This window comes from Athene noctua, chromosome 17 (assembly GCF_965140245.1).
Source record: "Athene noctua chromosome 17, bAthNoc1.hap1.1, whole genome shotgun sequence".
In the NCBI taxonomy this organism is placed as follows: domain Eukaryota; kingdom Metazoa; phylum Chordata; class Aves; order Strigiformes; family Strigidae; genus Athene; species Athene noctua.
Window position 1 is genome coordinate 4,759,158 of NC_134053.1, and position 20,807 is coordinate 4,779,964.

General features: G+C 49.5%; 1 protein-coding gene across 1 annotated transcript in view; it reads left to right on the forward strand.

The window, feature by feature from the left end:
* Window positions 1-476: 476 nt before the first annotated feature.
* TMEM132B (transmembrane protein 132B) overlaps window positions 477-20,807 on the forward strand; it is a 254,709-nt gene continuing 234,378 nt past the window's right edge. The window contains exon 1 of the mRNA XM_074921417.1: window positions 477-716. Coding sequence (XP_074777518.1) covers window positions 632-716 — 85 coding nt within the window. The 5' untranslated portion in view covers window positions 477-631. The remainder of the gene's footprint in view (window positions 717-20,807) is intronic.

The following is a 20,807-nucleotide window of genomic DNA, read 5'->3' on the forward strand; positions in this document are numbered from 1 at the left end:
CCCCCGCTCGGGGGTGCCGGGACGCACCGGCCTGGGGCGGACCCCAACCCAGCGGCGGGGAGAAACTTCTCCCGGCCCCCGCGGTGGGTCGGGGGGGGAATCGCGGAGGAAAGGGCGCACGGGGCTGCTCTGCCCGCTCCCTCCACACCCCCCCGCTCCACAGACCCGCGCGTCCGGACGGCGGCACCCCCCCCCCCGCCCCGGGGCGCAGAGCGGACACCCCTACGGGGCGGCCCCGACACCCCCTTCCCCCCCCGCAGGTGAGCCCGGCGGCGCCGCCCCCGTCCAGCGCAGCCCAGCCCCGGCTCGTCCGTCCGTCCGCGCCGCCGCAGCCCCGGCACAGCGCCCGCCTGCCCCCGGGGAGCGCTGCGGCGGGCGGGGGCGGCGCCGGCGGGCCCCCCCCTCCCCAATCGGGGCGGCGATGCGGCGGGGGCGGCCGTGAGCGCGGGGCCGGCGGGGAGCGGGGACCCCCCCCCGCCCCTCCGCGGGGTGCCCGGCCCCGCCGCCGGCCGGAGCCGCGCAGCGGAGGGGAGCGGGCAGGCGCGGGGGGAGTGGTTACCGGCTCCGCCGCGACACCCCCCAACCCCCCCGCCGCCCCGTTAAGCCGCCCCTCTCCAAATAAATCAGCACCATGACTACTTCTGGGCATGGAACAAAGAGGATGCGCTCCCGGGGCCCCGCGCTGCTCCTGGCGCCGCTGCTGCTCCTGTGCCGAGGTAACCCCCGGTTCCGCCGCCGCGACCCCGGCCCCGCGCTTGTTTGTTTCTTTTAAACTCTTTTTATTTATGTTGTTCCCTCCCCGCCTCCCTATTTTTATTTATGGCTGTTTCCCCTCTCCCAGCCCTCTCACCGATGTGGCCGCGGAGGGCGGTTATGCCTCCCCCCCCCCCTCCCCGGGCGCTCCGCGCTGCTCTGCGCGCCCGCGGATGGGACGCACACAGATCCCCATCTTTTGGGCGCACAAAGTTCTCTCCATCCATCCCCCCTGGGAGCTGGCAGCCCCCCCCCGCTGCGGCCACAGTCGCCCCCCTGTGTGTGCCCCCCCCCAGCATGTCGCAGGCTCCTGTCCCCCTGCGTGGGGGCAGCCCCGGGGCTTCGGCCGCTGCCAGCGGGTCGCTGCCGGCTTGAGGGGAAAAAGGAAAAGTTTGGGCTTCCCGGAACGCGGGGGGGTGGGGAAGGGTGGCGGGGGTAGGGGTTCCCACAGGGCTCCTGACCCCCCCCGCTTCTCCCTGCCCCTGGCTGTCCTCGGGTGGGTGAGGGGGAAGGAAAAGATGTACGAGTTATTTTACCGAGGAAATTTAATACTTGTGCTGCTTTTCCTGCGCTTAATTTTAAGGAGAGGGGGTTTCCATGGGCTGGCGGGGGGCAGGATCAGGCCCTTAGGTGAGCTAAGGTGGGATTTTCTTACTGTGGCCAGCTGCGAGGCAGCACGCCCGTAGCTTGGGGAGCGCGGCTTGGAGCGGCTCTCTTTTTTTTTTTTTTTTTTTTTTTTTCCCCCCCCCTTTTTTTTTTTTTCTTTTAATTTTCGTTTCCCTCTCTGCCCCAGCTGAGCTCGGGAGCAGCCTTTTGGGTCCCAATTGCGGGTGTTTGCCGGGGAAAAGCTCATCCCAGGGGCTGGCAAGCCGAAGTGCAGCCCCTGGGAAAGTCTTTTGCAGGACTTCTCTCCTGGCATGTTTTCCTCCCCTTGCTCGTGTGAGCTCCCTGGCAGATGTTGTTCTTAATAAATAGAGGTTGTTAAAAGCAAATTAATTAAGGTGCATCGGTGCTGAAGTTGTTCAGTGATTCCTTTGGCTTTACTGCTGCTCGGGACGGTGCTCGCGTCTGGCCGTAGCGTGGAGCCTGGGCTGCTGGGGAAACTTCGGTGGGGCTTTAGGAATATGCCTAAAAGCAAGGATTTTAAGTGAAAAAGGAGTGATCCGTGGGGAGGGGTCATAGCAGCAGCTCTCCTTCCTGCGGAGGGCACAGGCAATGCGTTGTGGTAGGGATTTGTTTCAGGAAAGGTCCCTGCGGGGACAGTAAGAACAGTTTGCAAGGAAGGAGGGATCAGCCCTGGGGACACACACGGGAGGGACGGCAGGGGGTCCTTGCTCTGCTCACCCCAAAAAGCACTGCTTGCCCTTGCCCTCCGGCTCCCTCCTGCCTGGCGTGTGTGCAGCCATAGGAGCACTGGGAAATCCTGCTGAGCAGGACACGGGGACTGGGGGGCGAGGTTTGGGGTGCAGGGCACAGAAAGCGGGGTGCAGGTCATGGGGAGCGCGGCACCCAGCATGAGATGGCTTCGTGTTGCCAGTGTGATGTCCTGTAGGTACTCCTCTGCTTTATTTGAGGAGTTAAGAGCAGCAAAGGAGCAGGTTTTCTGTGCTTTCTTTTTTTTTTAATTTTTTTTATTGCTTTGACACATTAATGATAATCTTTTCGCTGATATCCCCCCCTCTCGTCTCCTCCTGTGTGGGTAGCTACCATGGTGAGATTGGGCTGTGGGTGTAATTCTTCCAGCGCTCTGAGTCCTTAAACATATGGAAACCCACTTTGAAACAGTTTGTAGCTGCAAACCTACCGTCGTACCCATCCTCTCCCCTGCTCCCTGAATGCCTCCCTGCACGATGCGCCTGTTAGAAACTCGCAGTGCGCTTTCAGCTCAAGCTGTGAATAATGACTCGGTCCCCAGCCTGCGCCTCTCTCCTCTCCAGCATCCCTTCGCTTCCGTAGCGGAGCGCTGCCCTGTCCTACCCGTGGCGTGGACCCTGGCACCGTCTGCGTGTGGAGAGGGGGTTTGGGGTCTGGGGAAACCTCTTCTGGAAGAGGCGAGTGGCGGCAGTGCCGGGGAACACCTCCCTCCGGGGCTGTGCCGACCCTCCTGCGGCTCGCCGCGCTCCAGGTTGCCTTTCTCCTCTGGATGACAGGGGTTAACGAACCACGTCTTGGTTTGGGTTGTTGCAGATGGGAGAGACACCTGCATGAGTCATGCCGTGGTGCTGCCATCTCTGCAAAGCTCCCAGCTCACGCAGACGGTGGTGTTGGGCACTTGCCATTTTTCTCTATTTATTTGCCTTTGCTGCCTTGCCGGGGCTGGCTCTGGGCAGGCTGCGTTTCGGGGGCTGGAGGTGCACTGGGCTGGGTTCCTCTGGCATCTTCAGAGCGGGTGGCATTTGTTCGCCTGTCAGGCAGGTCCCCTAACTAGCTTTGTGAAGGTCCAATTAAGAGATCACTCTCCTGTCCCCGGGTCTCTGGTGGCCCGGCTGCTGGCGCGCACGACTCCGAGCAGAGGGTGTGTGCGTGTGTTTGGCAGCCGAAGGCCGCTCACGCCGAGCTCGAGGATGTCTCTTGCTGGCAGCAGGCCCCCGTTTGTTGCTGGCATCTAGGCAGGGTTTTTGGCCGCCTTCCTTGCTGGCGGCGGCGGAGCTGTCTCTGAGGTTGTATGAATAGGTATCCTGTGAATGACCTGGATGAATTACCTGAATATTTTTGTTTCTCTGACTGATGCTATCTCTCCGGCTCGGTCCCCTGACCCGTGCGCCCCGGAGCGGGCGTGGGAACGGGGGGCCGGCTGGTGACGGCGGTGGGTACGGCAGCGCGGGGCCGGGGCGTGCGAAGCTTTATCCAACAAACCGACTGCTTCAGCCCCTGCCAGATGCGCTTGGGCTGTCGTGATCCGTGCGTGAGGAAGGACCTGTGAATTGCTTTTAGACTCTGGCTCCAGGGAGGTGTGGGTGGAGAGACATTATGCTTATTTTATTATGTGTCCCTGTATCACTCTACATAATATGGAGGCACTTTTTATGCAGAGGCTCTTCAGGAACAAAAATGAAAGACCTGTATTACCTACCGTACAATAGATTTGCAGAATGTGATCGTACAAACTGTTGAAACGTCAGTTATTTTCCCCACGTTAGAGCAGATCTCAACATTTTATGCAATGACTGTCCAAACTGATGTGATTTGGGGGATAGTGTGGTGGGGGGAGAAGTCTGAAATTATTATACTGCCTCTTGCTCCAGCATCCATTAGAGCAATATATTTCAGATATTCTGATTTTACTTCCCATCAGTATAAATCTCAAGCAGCTCCTCTGAAGTCAGTGAAGCTGCTCTGGATTTATGCATCGCTGCTGTGATCGGTGTTGGGCTCTCTGGGAATGCAGGAGGCAACTGTGTGACTTACCCTGCGCAGCATTTTTCACTTCAGAAATATCCTGTCACTGATGCTGCAGCATCCTTTGTATACTTGAAATGGGGAAGTCCACATCGCTCACTGGTTTTGGGTTTTGATTTTTTTTTTTTCAGTTTGTCAGGCTTGGTCATAAAGCTCCATTCACTGACACCTGACTCTTTGGCTGATCAATAGTCTCTTGAGGTTTGAATGCCAAAATAGTTACATTCAAAAAACCGAAAAATCAATAAAGTGCAATTAATTTGCTGTATTTTATTACCGGGAATGATAGGTGCTCCAAGACTCTCACTTCAAGCCCTATTATCTCTGTGTTTAAAGCAGCTTAGTGTGGTGAGGAAGGTCCGAGTGCAGGAGCAGCTGTAGGAGGTTGGAGCAGCGGGTCGCAGGGACCAGGACACACTCTGTGTCTCAGGCAGGATTTTTGAATCAGGGATGCGTTCCTGAGCCAGAGATGGCATCTCTTTGTTTAATTGCTGTGATGGGTTTGCCGTCATGGGTTTGGTCACTCTCTGAGCCCAGGCAGATGTCTGGTGCACACAGCATCTCTGCGCAAGGGCTCCCGTGTTGCACAGAGCCTGGAGAGAGGAGTTTGCACCACGGAGCGCAGCAGGGATTTGGGCTACGTAGTGTTTTAGGCTCTGTGAAGTTTTGCCATTTGTGCCTGTGGGATGATTTCTACCCTGGTGACCCCACAGTGTGTCGGGATCCTCCTGCCCTTCTCCGTAGCTCTTCAGAAACGTGCTTTGAAGCTGGGCTGCTCCAGGGACCCACGCTGGCTGCTGTCCCCGGAGAGTCCCTTAGCTGGAAGGTGGAGGAAGCGAAGGTGTTGGGATTTGTAGCACTGGGTTATGTGGTGCTGCTCTTCCCCGCCTCAGCAGCTGAGGCTGATACGGAGCCTGAGTTTTGCTGTGATGGAGAGGTGGCTTCACTGGGCAATGTGTCTCGCTCATGCAGGTGGCTGCAAACCTGTCCTGCCTCGGAGGTGCAGCTGGGGAGCAAAGGGGAGGTGGCAATCTCCTACATCTTGCAGGAAGCAAGCGAAACTAAAATATGCTGGCCTTAATAAACATCCCACTGAAATAAATACTGTCAGCTCAACAAATTAAAATCACTGAACTTGATTCCCCCCTTCTCCCCCTCACCTAGATATAACTAATGTTTATTAATGACAAGCCATGACTTGATTTGTTGGCGTAGCATTAGCACTTACCCCTGTCAGTGGCTCTGCTGATGTGCTGGCACATGGTGGTAAGGGAGATGCTTTCCCGACTACGGCTGTCAAATCCTCTCGCAGTAAGTGCCACAGAGGCTGGGGAGTGTGAGTTACCATGTGGTGCTCTAGATGTCGTGGAAGATGCTTTGATTTCATGCTGTTGGGAGTTTCCCAGCTGGCATTTCAGAGGAAGCTGTTCCCACGTGAGGATGGGCAGGCAGAAATTACAAGCAAAGAGGTGCTCTGAGAGAACTTACAGGGGTGGACAGGGATTGCTCGGTGTCTGGCTTTCCCTGGGTATTTCCATTCCTCTCTGACAGTGCTGCAGTGGGGAGTAACGCAGGTGCTTCTTGAAGTGTCTGCGGTGGGTAGATTTGGGGTGCAAGGACTTCACTGTTTGCACAGCGCCTTGCACGACGGACGTGAGTCTCAGGTGCAATGTAAATATTAAGCTTTCTTCCACGTTATCCAAAAATTCTCTTGCAGCACGCTTCCAGCTTTTCTTTGTTTACATAAATGTGTTTGTTTCTGACTGCATTCAGAAAGCTTCATGAATTTATGATGTGCTCCAGATTCAAGCACACTTTCTTTTTTCCTTTTTTCTTTTTTTTTTTGAAATGCTTTTTCTTCCCAAATTTTGGTGATGAAATGGCAAGAGGTATGCATATTTCAGCAGGCTATTGAGAGGCAATGTAAACACCATCTTTCATGGAAAATCAGTTTGTTCAAGTTCAAAAGCAGCCCAGCCTCCTCGCTTGATCAATTTGCCTGTCATAGGAGATGATTTTAAAAGTGGCGATTACGTCCTATCTTGTCTCTTGCAACTTCAGGCAAGGAAAGAAAAATGAAGTGTAGCATTTGATTTTTAACTCTGGCTTTTCTTTTTTTTTTTTTTTTTTTTTGGTGATGGTCGTAGTCAGGGATGAAGAAAAGGGGTGCCCTGAGGGGAGAGGTATAGCCAGGAGCAGAGATGCTTCCACGAGGCTGCTGAGTAGACTAATTGGAAACTGTGTGTAAACCAGCTCTGCTCATCTCACCGTGCCTGCACCAACTGGCTCTCCAGAGCCACTCTGCCCCATTGCTTCCCCCATGGTGGAGGAGGAGACCTGCAATGGCAGAAGGGTGGGCTTCTAGTGACAAAAATGATAAATCTTGGGGAGAGGGTACTTGGGGCTCTGCTGTTGCGTGACCATGTCCTCCTGCCCTGGGACATTGTGCTGCCCTCTGCTTAAAGACTGTGCAGGGACCAGAGGTATGGTTATGGGGGGAGGATGGTGTAAAACCACCTGTGTTAGGCAGCTCTACCTTGACATCAGTGATAGTGCCACAGAGCTGCCCTGGATGGAAAGAAATGCTGGGGCTAAATGGAGAAGCAGGGACTAAAGTCCTTATTCTGGCCAAGCCGAGGGGCTCGGGAGGCTCCAGAGTGGGTGTTCCCACCAGGATCAGCCCACTGGATGCTGTGGGAGATGGTGCCTCGGGCAAGCAGCTGTCCCTAGCCCGAGCCCATTTATCTGCACAGGGGTAACGCGTGCTCTAAATTCACAACACTGGGAGAGTTTGGTCACAGACTGAGGGAGCTCTGGGGGGTGTTGACCTGGGGAGGAAAATATTTCTGCTAGAGAGGGGGGGAAATGTCATCCTCATTAACCAAGAAATAAAATCCTTCAGAAGATTAAATTAGAGGTGCAGATATCTTTGGGGTTTTTTTTGTTTTGCTTGTATGGGAGCATTTCAAAAACAGATGGCAAAGAAGAGATTTATTTCCCGTTAAGTGCAGAGGGCTGGTGCACAGGACCTTATCTGCTTGTGGGCCCTGTAATAAACCTGCCAGCAGGTGATTTAAATCCAGTTTTTCTGATTGGGAGAGTAGTGAAAGAAACATGGTTTATGTTACTTATGAATTTTATGGGCAATGTTAGATTTTTAAGATGCAGGAATGATCGGGGCATGGCTCTGTAGCACCAGAGACTTTCATTCTTTTCATAAAGGATCTTCCCTGAGTCAGAAAAATGAACCATTTTACATTATTTAGCAGTTGGGCTGCTGAATCCAGCTGTTTGCATGAGTGACAGACGTAACTATTTCATATCTCAGTTTAGGAGTGGTTGTCAATTAGCAGCAGCTTTTGCTTAGCAGCAAGACTTTTGCCATGATGGTGAAGGAGGGCTGCTTAATGGATACTGCAGCTCTTGAAACAAACATTTATGCTGCAGCTCAAAATAAAGATGAAACTCACACCAAAAAAAGAGTCCATGCACCCTAAAAGGGAACCCTTGAGCAGATGGAGCAGGTTTCTATGCAACGAGCAGTAATTAGAAACTCAGCAAATAGTTGGTAGCTGTTGACTGTCTTTGATGCCCAGATTTTTGATTGAAAAAGGACCAAGTCCGAGATGAGTTTTGGAAGGGACTGGTCTGGATGTGTGCGTGAGGCAAGTCCCAGAGTGGTGAGAGACAACAGCCTTGTTGCCTCTGTCCCTGATTCCTCAGGGCTACGGCAGTCTGAAATGTCACTGCTGGTTTTGAAAGGCACTTAGAGGGCTGGGGGTAGGGGACTGATAAACACAGAAAGTCTGATTATCCTTCATTGAGCGCGAAAAGGACACAAGGCAGACCTGCACAATGAAATGGGCTTTTAAAATGTTGGAATGGAGGCATCTAGAGAGGATGGTAAAAGCTTTCTGGAAGCAGCAGAGCTCTGTCAGGGCAAGTGTGAAGGCCAGTGTGCCTCAGCCATCCCCAAGTCATGGGAATCAGAGCTGGAGAAGTTGGTGATTAAGCTGCCTTTCCCGTCTCCGATGGTTGTTCGGTACAGTCTGTTCCTGAGCGGGGCTGGTTTTCAGTGATGCAGGCAGCAGGACTTCTGCCGCTTCCTTTGGCAGAGCGTTTCACAGCCTATTAGACCTCTCCCATATTCCGCCTACGTTTTTCCTTCTCTGCCGCTTTCCATCATTTATTGGATGACCCGAATCCACAACTTTCCATCCTTATCACCCATCCAAAACCGAACCTGGGCAGAGCTACAAAATGGGGACAAATGGTTAAGCGGCAAATGGGAAATGCTCAAAAGAAGCAGCTGAGCCTGGCATGTAAATACATTTACGGTTGGAGGTTATTTGGAGAAAAAAGGGCAAGGACTTGAAGTGCACGTGGTGATGAGCCATAGATTATGCTCTGTAAATACTCGGAAGGCAGTTACAGTTGCACTATCTAATTCATCTCCCACTAAGACATTCTCCTCCAAGGTGTTTGGAAGTAATGGAGTAGCTTAGTTACTAACATTATTAAATCCTCATCTCTGACAGCTACGAGAATTAATATATAAAGGTTTCATCCTCTTTTTTTTTTTTTTTTAAATGCAGCTCAGTTACTCATTTCCTGTCTTTTGCTTAGGAGTAGCCCACTGAAAGTTATTAGCATGAGTGTTGGTGCAAAAAAGGCTCAACTCCATTAAACAAGAGAAACAAGCAAGAGAAGAACAGGAGATAGCATGAATTTTATTGCAGTCAAGGCATTTTTTTTTTCTTTTCAAATATTAATCATTCATTGTTCTTCCTTCTGTAGATCTCAAAGGGCTTTAGAGAAGAGAGTGGGCATCATCAAAGACATGGTCCGTGCTCTCTCATAGTCCCCACGAGTGGCCCCAGGGCAGCAGTCCCATGTGTAAAGCCCTGCTGGCAGGGAGAGCAGAGATGTTGGGTGAAGCTGGGCTTTGGGGTTATTTTTTTTTTAAGACAGCTGATGTTGGGGTTTTGGTGTTTTGTTTTTTTTCTGCTGCTCTTTGAGGAATGAGGCTCACCTTGGATGGGAGGCTGCCAAGGTGCCATGACCACTCCGTTGGCCCTGGCGTGCTGAGCACTGCTTGGGCACCATCTCCTCCATGTCTCAGCCCTGGCTTGTTTTTGTGGCTGAGCTGCTTGGCATCTCCAAGCTCCCTCCTCGGCACTGCCAAGGCGTGTGGGTGGGTGTCAGGGTGTGCTCAGGCTTCCCTAGGGTTGACATCACCAGGCTGAGTGCTGTGAGTTCTGTTAGGGAAGGGCTGAATTAACACTTGAGTCTATTGCTGAGTTTGATTTGCACCAGCCCGTTTAAAGCTGTTATGGGAAGTCTTAAGCAGAAAGGAAGAGATGAAGTTAATGTTCTTTACTGCTGACATCAAAGACTGTCCTACAGAGCAAAGCCCAGCCTGTGGTGCCCACCCCATCACCCCCCCTGGTGTGATGGAGCCAGGCAGCCCATGGGGACTGGGGACGTCTTTTCAGGGACAGCACTGAGGAGCTGTTCTTCAGATGTGACCTTTTAAACCCCACATGTCCACGCTGCACACCTTATTTCACCACAAAGGCCTCCCTATTTGCCACACCTTTAAGTGTCATTACTGATGTCTGCTGTAAGCCCTGGGGGATGCAGGCTTTAACAAGTATCAGCTCCTGGGTGCAGCTTCAGCTATGTCTTATCAAAGCCTCCTGCTCATCCAGAGTTAAAATATCTTCCTTCCTTTCTCTGAGCATATTGCAGCCCAACACATTAAATGCATTAGAAAGCTTTATTGCATTTAGCCAATTAACAAAAAGGGAAAGTCAAAGAGAAGTCATTGCTTTGGTTCTTACACCAACCAGCAAACTTTTAGATGTTTTTTTCAAACTCCCCTAGGCTCTCTGTCCCCACCACACCTCCCACAGCCAGCGGTGCTGATAAAGCCAAGTCCAGTGTGATTCAGCAGCCAGGCTCCCCGTGTCCCCTGGCCTAATGCCCCCGCAAGATGCGGAGTCCCCATGGCTCCACATGCCCCAGCAGCAAGCCTCATCTGACACGAGCAGTTTCCTTTCGTCATGGCTGAAAAGCCCTCAGCCCTCCTGTGCGCCCGTGGTCTAATGCGCTTAAAAAGCTGCTGATAAATCACAGCTCTCCCGGCTGCTCCCGATATGTGGCCAATGCTCAGCTCCAGCTGCAGGTTAGGTCATGAGGGGGTCTGCAGCTGGCCGGGCTGAACTGACCCTGTATCGTTGATGTTTCAGCTGGCTCCATGGACTCATGTTCAGGACAATGACCACGGTGGGTCTGTGGCCATCATGAGCAAAGGGCCGAGAGCAGGAGCAGCCCCAGCTCTAGTCTGTATCTGTCAAAATGCTCAGCCCAGTTAGGTGTGCAGGGTCTGGGAACTGCCGTATCAGACTCCAGTCTGTGGGACTTCATCATCTGAGTTGTTATCTCTGAAACACAGTTATCTCCCTGAATGGCAGTCTCCTATTGAAAATGATCTCTTTCAGCAGGGCACTTGCATTTATTTACTGCACAGCTTCTCCCATTAGTATAATCATTACTCCTTGGACTGAGTTTGAATTCAGAGCATCCCACTGTGGTACTTAGAGAATTAATTACAGCGATGAAGGAATTCCTCTAAAGACTTCTATGAATTGGTCTGGTTGAAGTGTTTTAGCTTTGCTTCAATTGGTGCAGCTCTTGTCAAAGGATTGTGAGAAAATGCATGGGTCAGTGATTTAGATTAGGCAAATTACGTTAGAAAAATTGATTTGATTTAGAAAGTGAGCTTTCAGATCACAGGGAATTGCCTGCTTCTTTCTCTGCTGTGCTCCTTCTCCCTGAGGATGAGCAGAGGCAGATAATTCAGGGTTAAAGTAAGTGGCTATTGTAAAAGGTTTGTCTGAGAGTGGACGAGAGATGGGTTGACACAATATCTTTAGATAAATTATTATTGACCCATATATTGCTATCTGTGTATCAGCTGGAGATACGGACGGTTGGGATCGCTTATAAACAGGACTCACAGGCAGTTTGTGTGGCTTGTTAAAGAATTGGGTCCTTATTTTTAGATTTGGGTTTATGTTTTTTTTCCCCCCCCCCCCCCCCCGAAATAGCATTTCTGCACGGCATACCTTCAGAGTCGGCGCGGATCTGGCAACGTGTGCTGTGTGGTTGCCTTTGCCAGCCCAGCACCTGCCTTGCGTGGCTCTGTGCTTAGTCATTCCTGGGGCTGGGAGTCTGCTTTTCATGGGGTGTTTTTACTTCCTCAGATCAAACTGAGCGTTTCCTTCTGTCCCTTGTCCTCGTCTTAAAGGGACTGCAGCCCCTGGGCTGCAGCAGGATGATGCCAACAGCGGGCACGTTGGGCAGTGTCTCCTTGGAGGATTGGTTCCTAAAAAGCACCTTCTGAATGAGCAGTTCCCTTCCCTGCAGGCTGAGGAGTTTCTTCCAAGTTGTTCTTCTGATGAGCTGTGTTTTGCCTGTGAGAATGATGGGTTGTGAATGCAATGGCTGCTGGCCGGAGACCCAAAATGTTCATGGCTCTTTGTGAGTTGGTTACTGCTATGAATGGGCTCGATGAGTTTGTCAGGGTAGCGGGGGGCAAGTTTGGCAGCAAGTGCTTCAGCTTTCACTTTGTAAATTTTATCTTTTAAAAAAAATAGTTAAGGAGACGGGTTATGTCTAGCAGTGCTTTTTGTTTCCTTGTCACCTTGCAAACCCCTTTAAATTCCAGCTTATTTACTGGAGAGATCTCACTTGTGGTCTGGCTGGTGCTGGTGGCATTTCTCTCCAGGGCACAACCACCATCTCCCTTGGCACAAAAATCCAGGTGTGGGGGTCTGGTGTGCCTGTGCTGTTCCCTCACCCCCAGCGTGGGCATGAGAGGTGCGGGGCACTGGTGCAGCCGATGTGGCTGGGTGTCCCCTTCAGCTCTGGGGGTGCGTGTGCACCCCTGCTCTGTGCTGACAGTCTCGTCTGTTCCCCAGCCTCGGGCTGGGCAGTGAGATGGCAAGTGTGAGGAGAGAAAGGATGCTGGGGAGCGCTGGACCGGAGGCTCCCACCAGCAGCTGAATTCGACGCTGCAAAAAAGAAGTTGCAAAAGTAGCAATCCATCTGTCCACTTAGTGGGAGAAACCTAAGATCATTTCACAGTAATCAGCCCCCTGGTGTTTAAAAAAACCAAGAATACCACAGATTTTTGCTTTAATGGGGATAACTGGCAAAATCTACAGTACATTAACATGCTCAGGGTCTGTGTTTTTTTTTTTTTTCTACTTTTGACAAATAGAAGGTGTATCATATTAAAAAAATAATATAAGAAAAAAAAATTGTCTTTGCTTTTTAGATACCATGTATCTGCCGTAGCATTTCGGAGGTATTCCTTCGTCCCTGAAACTCTCTAGTTAATTACCAGCAGAGTTATTGGGAGGTGGATGTTTTTCTTCGCCGCGGGTACAGTTGGATGGTGAACACTGTCATCGCCACATATCTCACAGTAATACATTCTCAAGGTGATGCATTATGCAGGTGCGTTGCCATGCTATAGCTGCTTGGCTATATCAGTGTCTCCATTAAAATCCACAGTATTCGGGGATTTTAATTTGGTTGTAAAAACTTGCTCTAGGCACTACCTCAGATGACAAAGTCTGAGAGTGTTTTGGGTTTTTGTTTTTTTTGTAATCTTATTTTATTTTTTCATGCGTTTCCTATTTTTTCCTTTCCTCTTAACTGTAAAGACACAGAGGAAATGGGCTACAAAGGCACTGCTCGATTCTTGCTTATATGAATTGACAGACATTGAGTTGGAGTAAGATCATAAAGATTTCTACCTCCATGTCTTGAAACAGTCATTCAGATGAAAAGAGGGGTTACAAACGGCGGGGTTTGAACGTGGCAAGCTCAAAGGTGTCTGTAAGGAGCCCTTGTTGCAAGAAGTTGCTGGGGAGGGGTGTTCAGGGTGGGCATTTCCACCAGCCAGGTGTGGGTGGCATGTCTCCACTGCCCCTGGGGGGATGCACCCCCTGTCCCCAGCCAAGGCTGCGGCCACCTGGGTCCATGCTGCTGCCTCAGCCCGGCGTTTCGCAAGAGCTGGGGCTGTGGTGAAGAGCTGGACACTGAGCACAGGAGTGAGACACAGCAGGGCTTTGCTTTGGGACTGGAGTTGTTGAATTGCAGCAGATGCTTTGCTGCTACACAACAATTTGTAATTAAAACACAACTTGCCATCTTGATTAAATTAGGCAGTTAAATTCATTTGCAATATTTTTTCCCCCTGCATTGTGTAATTAGCAACATATGATGCTTACATTAGCTCAATTAAAAGTTATAATGATTAATTTGCACATCAAAACCTCCCCATGAATCAACGGGTACAACACACCGGAGCGAGCTCAGTTACAGTGTGGTTGTGTGAAGTGCCCGCACAGACGTGTCCCCCTCCCGCTCCTGTGATGGATGCTCCAGTGCAGTGGTTCCTGGTGTTTCCGTCCTTCTGGAAGCCAGCCGTGTTGGTGTGCCTCGAGTCGCTCCATAGACACTTGCCCACTGACGCCTGCCAGGATGTGGCAGCTCCTTCCTTCCATCTGAGTTGGGGTGATGTATCCCAGAGCACCTGGCTGACTGTGCTTCTCTGAACACTTAAAGTGATAATATTAAGGTTACTGGTGGTTCTTCTTGTTGCCTTGTGAATATAAGCATCGTTCGAAAGTGTTTTGGCCAAATTCTGAATGTTTTACTGAGGTTAATCTTTGATTAACATGAGCTTTGCCTGAAGGCTTTATATGTCAGACCGTGGCTCTAACTAGTAAAGAACATTTAAGCAAGCCAAAACCAACAGGAGAACTACTATAAGCTAATTATAATGAATTATTTTTTTCTTTCTTATGTAGTCATAATATTGTCTTTCTTTCCACCTTCGGCTGAGCTGTGAAAATATTCTGCAAAATGATATTTTTGAGTTGATGGAAAAGTACACCCCTGTCAACAATATTTTTCTATTGCTCATCAGAGACAGGCTTCATAACAAAAGAGATCCATGTTGGAAAAGTACATCAGCTGCAAACAGTTTATTCAGCCTTCCCAAATAGCAGGGACGGTTTATGAGTTCCTGCTCCAGCCGAAGATGAAATGCAGAATGTGGCTTCTAATCTTTCAGAGAAGTGGACAGGGCAGCTCGTAATAATGTATTGCCGTTTTCACAAAAGATGGATTTTATATTAAAGGTTCCAGTGGAAAAAGGTCTGGAGGTGTTAAAATATTTATATATTGTTTAAGTTACTGTATGAGGGTGCTGTTTCCTTCCCTAGAGCACTGTGGGCGTTGTGGACACATAAGCGAGTGGGAAATGAGCTCCCACCTTTTTTGGTCCGCGTATGTGTCTGTGTACATACATGCACGTGTGTGCACCGATGTTAAATTGGTAGGGTGTTAAATGTTTCACTTCTCCAACCATCAATTTCAATTGAATTTCATAAGCCATTAAAGTTCTCCGCTGCTTCCTTTGCTGTTCCAGTTACGTGAGCTCCAGCCATTTAGCTGCAGGTCCTGGGGCGTGATTGCTCTGTGGAGCAGCAAAAGTAAATTGGTTCCTGATGTAGAATCTTTTTTATATATATATATATATATTTTTTTTTTTTTTTTTTTTAATGTCTCTAACTCACTGTGAGTGATGATGTTGGGCTGATGATGTGAATTTTCAAACTTGGCTTTTTCTGGTTCCCCCCGACAGCATCTTTTTGAAAAAGCTTTTGTATCTACCTTGAATAACAAAGTCTTATTTGTAGAGGAAGAGGATTTCTTTTGTTGTTTATGTGTTTATCTTTAGAATCATGGTGGAAAGATTTGCCTGGGGTTTTGGGTTTTCTCCCTGTAGATTTAAACTGTTTATGAGAATGATACTTACTTGGATCAAAGATCTCTGGCAATCCTGACTTTGTGTCAGTACTGGCAGTGTGACAAATAATGTACAAGCTATCATTTCCCCTTCTCCCACTTTATTCTCAGGATAAATAAATGGTTATGATCTCTGTGCTAAAAAATAATTGTTTGTGGCCCTTAGAAAAAACCTTAAAATCCATAACACCCTTTGAATAGATGATTTAATCTTTTCTGTTGGTTTGTGTTTTGCACTGGTGAGTGAGTGTCTTTGCTGCCAGTCTGAAGCTAAACTTGACAAAGTTTATGTGGAGGCTGAGCAGGTTGAGTCTGTGGGAAGGAAAACTTGATAAATAATTTTACTGCTTTAGAAAGCAGTTCCCATGGTGGGAGCTGAGCAGCGGGGATGCAGCAGGGCCATGCCGCTGTGGTCTGCTGGTAGAAATGTTTTGCACAGCATAAAGCTAAAGAATTTGCCAAAATACAGAATGAATGGAAAAAAAGAGTAATTTTTATTTGCCATGTGATTTTTAAAATAGCTGAAGCATCTTCTAAAATGGGCGTGAGTGGCTGCCGAGACCCACTGGGCAGGAGCTGACTGCTGCCTGTTCCTCCTCCAGCTGCCCCTGGGGGTTGATGAACAGAGGGAGGTGTCCACTGGTGCTTTGCTGGGATTTCTCTTTCTTTTCTTGCTTTTATGGCAGTGGATGTGAGGATGAACTGCCATATTTTACATCTCCTGTCCCCTAACAGCCAAATGGTGCTGTGCAACTGGCTGGCTTGGGTCTGCCTGGGGGGACCAAGCTGCCAGCCCAGCCCAGTCCTGAGCACTCCACCTTCCCGGGGCATTAGCCTGCTGTCGTTTCCAGCAAGACCAGGTATAAAAGATTAGGCTGGACCTGTACTCCTTGTCTGGGGATAACTGCAGTGGTTTCATTCATTTTTTTTTTTTTTTAATGCTGCTAATTGGTGCTCTCAGCCTCAGCTCCAAAGCTGCTGCCTGGGAATCAGTGTGAACAGTTATGGAAGTGTGTTTAAATGCTTAAACCCATTGTACTTTTATGTGCTTATTCCTTCCAGAAGGATGAATATGCCCCGAGTCCCCACGTGCCCAGGACAAATGCTTGCCCTGAACCCTGCAGCAAGGCTCCAGGCACCTCCCCAGCAGAGCAGGTAGACGGGGGCTAGCACCAACACCGCGAGGAAGCCCGGCCCCGCTGCACCCCTTGTGCTGAGGAAGCCCCACGTTCAGTCTGTTCGCTCCATATTCCAGATGGGGCCTTCGGATGCCAGGATGGGTGTTGGTAGAATCAAACTTCCCTCCTGCCCAGAGGAGGAGAGCATCCCTTCTCCTCTGACCTGCCCATCACAAGCATCAATTACTCAAGCCAGTGGCCCTGTTCAATCAGCAGGGCTGCTAATTGGTGCCTGCTACGGTCCTTGTAACACCATGGCTGCACCGCTCATGTTGGTCTGTCCAGGAGGACAGTTGGTGCCTGTCCCTCTGTGGTGGGGACACTGCACTTGCACAGAGGCAGAGAAGGTTTAAGCTGTGTCTGTGCTGAAAGCAAAGAAAAAGGCTTACTTGATGGGTTCTCCCATCATGGCAGTTGGCTGCAGCCATACATTCCCCAGGTTTGGAGATCCGTTCCCGGTGGTCCTGGAGGGCATTTGGGTGAGGGCTCATGATTTCTTCTGAGACGGAGAAGCACCATCCAGTTGGATGTACACTCTTGCAAGCCAGGCCAATTAATTCTGCTCCGGGCATTGAGCCAGCGATGGTAGGAAGCGGTGATGAATAGCCAGGCTGTCGCTTCCTCCTCCGAGAGAGCATTTTGGGAGCTCAGGAGCCGCTGCGGTGGGTGTGTTTCCGGAACGCTTTGCAGCTCGTTTCTGTTGGTGAGACACAGAGCTGGCGAAGGTGCTGCTTCCATGAAGTATCCTCTGCGGATAATGAGTGAAGTTGATTTTAAATGCCTCTTTAAAAGCTGGCTCTCCACCAGATTTATTCTGTGGTTACTGAGTTGTGAGACCCCAGGGTGGTGACTCAGTGCCCTTGGGATGGTGTGGTTTGGGATTTTTTTTTTTTTTTTTGAAAGCCTCATCTGGTGCTTGCTCAGGGGTCACTGATGGGAACCTTGTGCCAGCCAGTGGTGTCCAGAAGTTGTCACCTCGTGGTGGCCTTGCCTGGGCTCATCCAAAATGAGCTGCAGGTCCTCGGGCAGGTGTGCAGATCTCCGTTAGCTGTTGGCAGCTTTAATCAGAAAAACTGGATCGAGCATCAGCTTATCGTCTTATTTCAGGAGGTGGTCGGTTCAGGCTGATGATGAGGGGCAGGATCTCTGTTGTCTCTCACCTTTCATCTACAGTTTTTCACTGGCAGGAAATGCAAAATCCTTCCCATGGTGTTGGGGGGATCTTTGGGGCTCATGCATTTCCACCCTCCACCCCCCTTGTTTTAAGGCAGGCTACGTGCTTCTTTGTGAGCCTGTTCACTCAGAAGCCTTTCAGGTAGGGATTTCCAAGGTGCTGCGTGGATGATTTTCTGCTTTTTTTGTCTGCAGGCAAAAAAAAGTGATTCTGAATGCTGCTGGTGAGATAAGGCATCCAGGCGGAAATGCAGCTCCCTCCCCAAAAAAGAATTTAAAAAATGATTGTGTTTATATGGAGGTATAATTGTCCAGGCTGTCTCATTGGTTGCAAATGACTCCAAGTGTGGTGCTTCAAGACCAAGAGAGTGCCCAGGGCCTTCTGAGTATGGCTGTGAAAGTAAAGCAAGTGCTTGTGTTTAAAGAACAACATGGGGTATTGTTTATTTTTGCTCCTAATTAGAGGGAGATGCGAGTGGTCTAATTCCAGTATTTTAAGAGCAACATTCAGCCGAAATGATGGACAGGGAAGATGAGAAGAGACTGCTACAAGCCAAAAGCAGCAAACCCATGAAGCAGAGCTAGAGACAGCTTTAAAGCTATGAACATAATTGCCCGAGGAGTCTGCCAAGGAACCAGATGCTGTAAATGAAAGAATAACTTCCATGGCTTGGCATCTGCCTGCGATCCAGGGAGAGGAGGAGGAGGAGCAGGGGAACCACACGGAGGGCTGGGAAACAGTTCCTCCAGCTGCAAAATGGGTACCTTCAAAAATATTTGGTCTGTACTGGTATCTTTGTATGGAGGAGAGTGAACCTGTTGGAAAGAAGAGAGGTGACGGTCAGTCTGGGCTGTTTGACCCTATTCTGCATGTTTGGTGTCAGCGTTACGTGGTTGTCCAGCTGCTGGGAAGATCTGGGTGCTGCAGCAGCTTAAGAGGTGGTAGTAAATGAGGAAGCTGTGGCTGGGTTGAATTCTGGACCTTTTTGGGACCCATTTCTGACCAGAACCCTATGGAGCGGTCTGTTTGCTAGGCATGGTCAAGCTTGGCTGATTTTTAAAATAAGTAGCTACAGGTGACTTGTGTGAGGTCAAATCACACTTGGCAGCACTCTAGTTTCGAAAACCGGACTGGAAAGTTCCTGTTATTTTTCTCTCCAATTTATTTTTACAATGATTGTTAAAATAATTGCAGTCCTAGCAAAGGTAAACAGCTGGGTTTGACATAATCAGTACGTAAACAATATCCATCATTTACATGGTATAAAACCTGTGCAACACAACATATTACCGAGGCTGCATCTTAAGGAAAAAAATAAAGAGCCTTTATGGGAAGGGGAGCAGAAAATCAGCTGGGGTTCTCCTGCATTGAGTACATGTGGATAACGGCCTCAGTGTTCGCTGCAGCGATGCGGTCTCCTTTCTGCTTGTGCTTGAACCAAATACCCCAGAAAAAAGTGATAATAACAGTGCTGAGCATGGGGCATCTTCAGAAAGCTGTGCTGGCAGTGCTGCCCGGTGTGCATAAACATAATGTGCCTTTCGCAGCTGGGGAAATCAAGGCAGGGAGCAGTAATTAGAGGTAATAGGGGAGGTTCATGCAATTTCAGGCAAGGACAAGGAGGATAGTGCTGTTTTTCAAGTCAGGGAAAGGAGGGAGAGCTTTGTTCAAAGGTTAGGCGTATTTTTACTATTTTCATAGCCTTTTGTTTTCTGCTCTTCTCTCTAATCAGTGGAGAAGAGGTTCAACATGCTCCTTAAGTGCATGGGGATCAGATAGAGGTGTGAGTGGGCTGGAGGGCTTGGGGCTGGGGAGCATCCCTGGCATGCTGAGGAGCCTGGCAGGGAGTGGGGGGAAAGTGGATGGGGGTGAATTCAGCCCCTGCCTCCCCATGCTTGTGGCAACCTGCTGCATGTGCATCTGTGCCTGTAGTAGTTGCAGATGTTTTGCCTTGAAATAACAAAGTGTTTTTGCAAGGAGGGGCAGGGGGAGGTCTCTGTGCATTGCTGCAGCTTGGGGACACTGTTGTGTGCAAGTCAAATAGCCACATCATGTCGAGTGCTGAATGACTCTGCTTATTAATATAATAAACCAGAGGAACATGCTGTGATGACAGTCTCTGCAGTGAGAATCCAGGGGGTTATTTTAACCAAGGCAGCATTAAATCTTTCCGTCTCCTGAAAATTGCACCCTGGAGATCTGGGCTGTAGGGTAAGAGGGTAGGAACATTTAACAAGGGCTTGCAGGAGTTTTTATGCAATATCGTGGTCTCCACACAGTGCTTTGCTGTCTGAGGCTTTTATATCTTGCTCATCACTATAGTTAAGTTCCTCAGACGTGATAAGGAGCAAAGCACTATCTCTTGCTCTCTTTTATTTTTTTAAAATGTTCCTTCTTTCCTTAGTTTCAAAATGAAAATTTCTCTGCTGTAGCACTGATACAAGACCTTTTCAGATGTACTATGTGAAAACATTCTGTCATCCTCTGCTTCTGAAGCTGGGAAGTGTGTGTGTATGTATGTTCTATATATACAAATACACACTACAGAGAGATACATGTGTGTATATAGAGATTTTTTTTTTCCCCTACTCTCTCTCACATAAAATAGGCCTTTTTTTCATCTCTTTAACAAAAACTGAGTGTTTGTTAGGTGATGGAAGATCAAATCTGCCCTGGGTTCTTCTGATGGGCTCACAGTCCTGATCTGCTGGGATCAATTCAAGGGCAATAGCACTTCTCTCCAGCACCCCTGACACCAAGATTTTGGTCACTGAGCACACAGGTGGGTTCACCAAACCCCTGGAGAATGGGGTTAGTTAATGCCGACAGCCTGACTGCCTCCCTCAGAGCCTGGGAAGTCTCTGAGCCCACAGAGGGACCTGCACAGGGCTTTCCAGGAGGCTCTGGTCCCTAGCAGGAGGTAAGAGATAAAAATGCAAAAGGCAAATCTCTCGGAGAGAACAAGTTGAGGGGAGTCCCTGCAGGTTCCTCTGAAGTATTTTGCATAGTCCACATGCCTAACGCCAAGCACATCAGGCTGGTCTGTGTTGCTTTATTCCAAAGTGGAGCTGGAGCACCTTGGAACTGAGGGCTTACCTTTGCCAGCCCCTGGTGAAAAGTGCACCTGAATCTTTGTGTTTCCTAGAGGTTGGCTCGACACGGCAGCCGCTTTCTCTTTTCTTTTTGTCATCGTGGAGAGATGTTCAGTACATTGTCTGAAATAACTTTTTTGCCTTATCAGGGAGGTTCCTTGAAGCTGTAATTGACTCTTTCTCTCTTTCAAGCAATGGCATTTTACCTGGGAAAGCAGCCAGTCGGTATTTTCAGCGCAGTAGAATTCTGCCTTGCATTAAAAGGAGGCGGTTCCAGATTCTCCTTGTTTTTTTTTTTTTCCCCTTACGATGATCTCATTT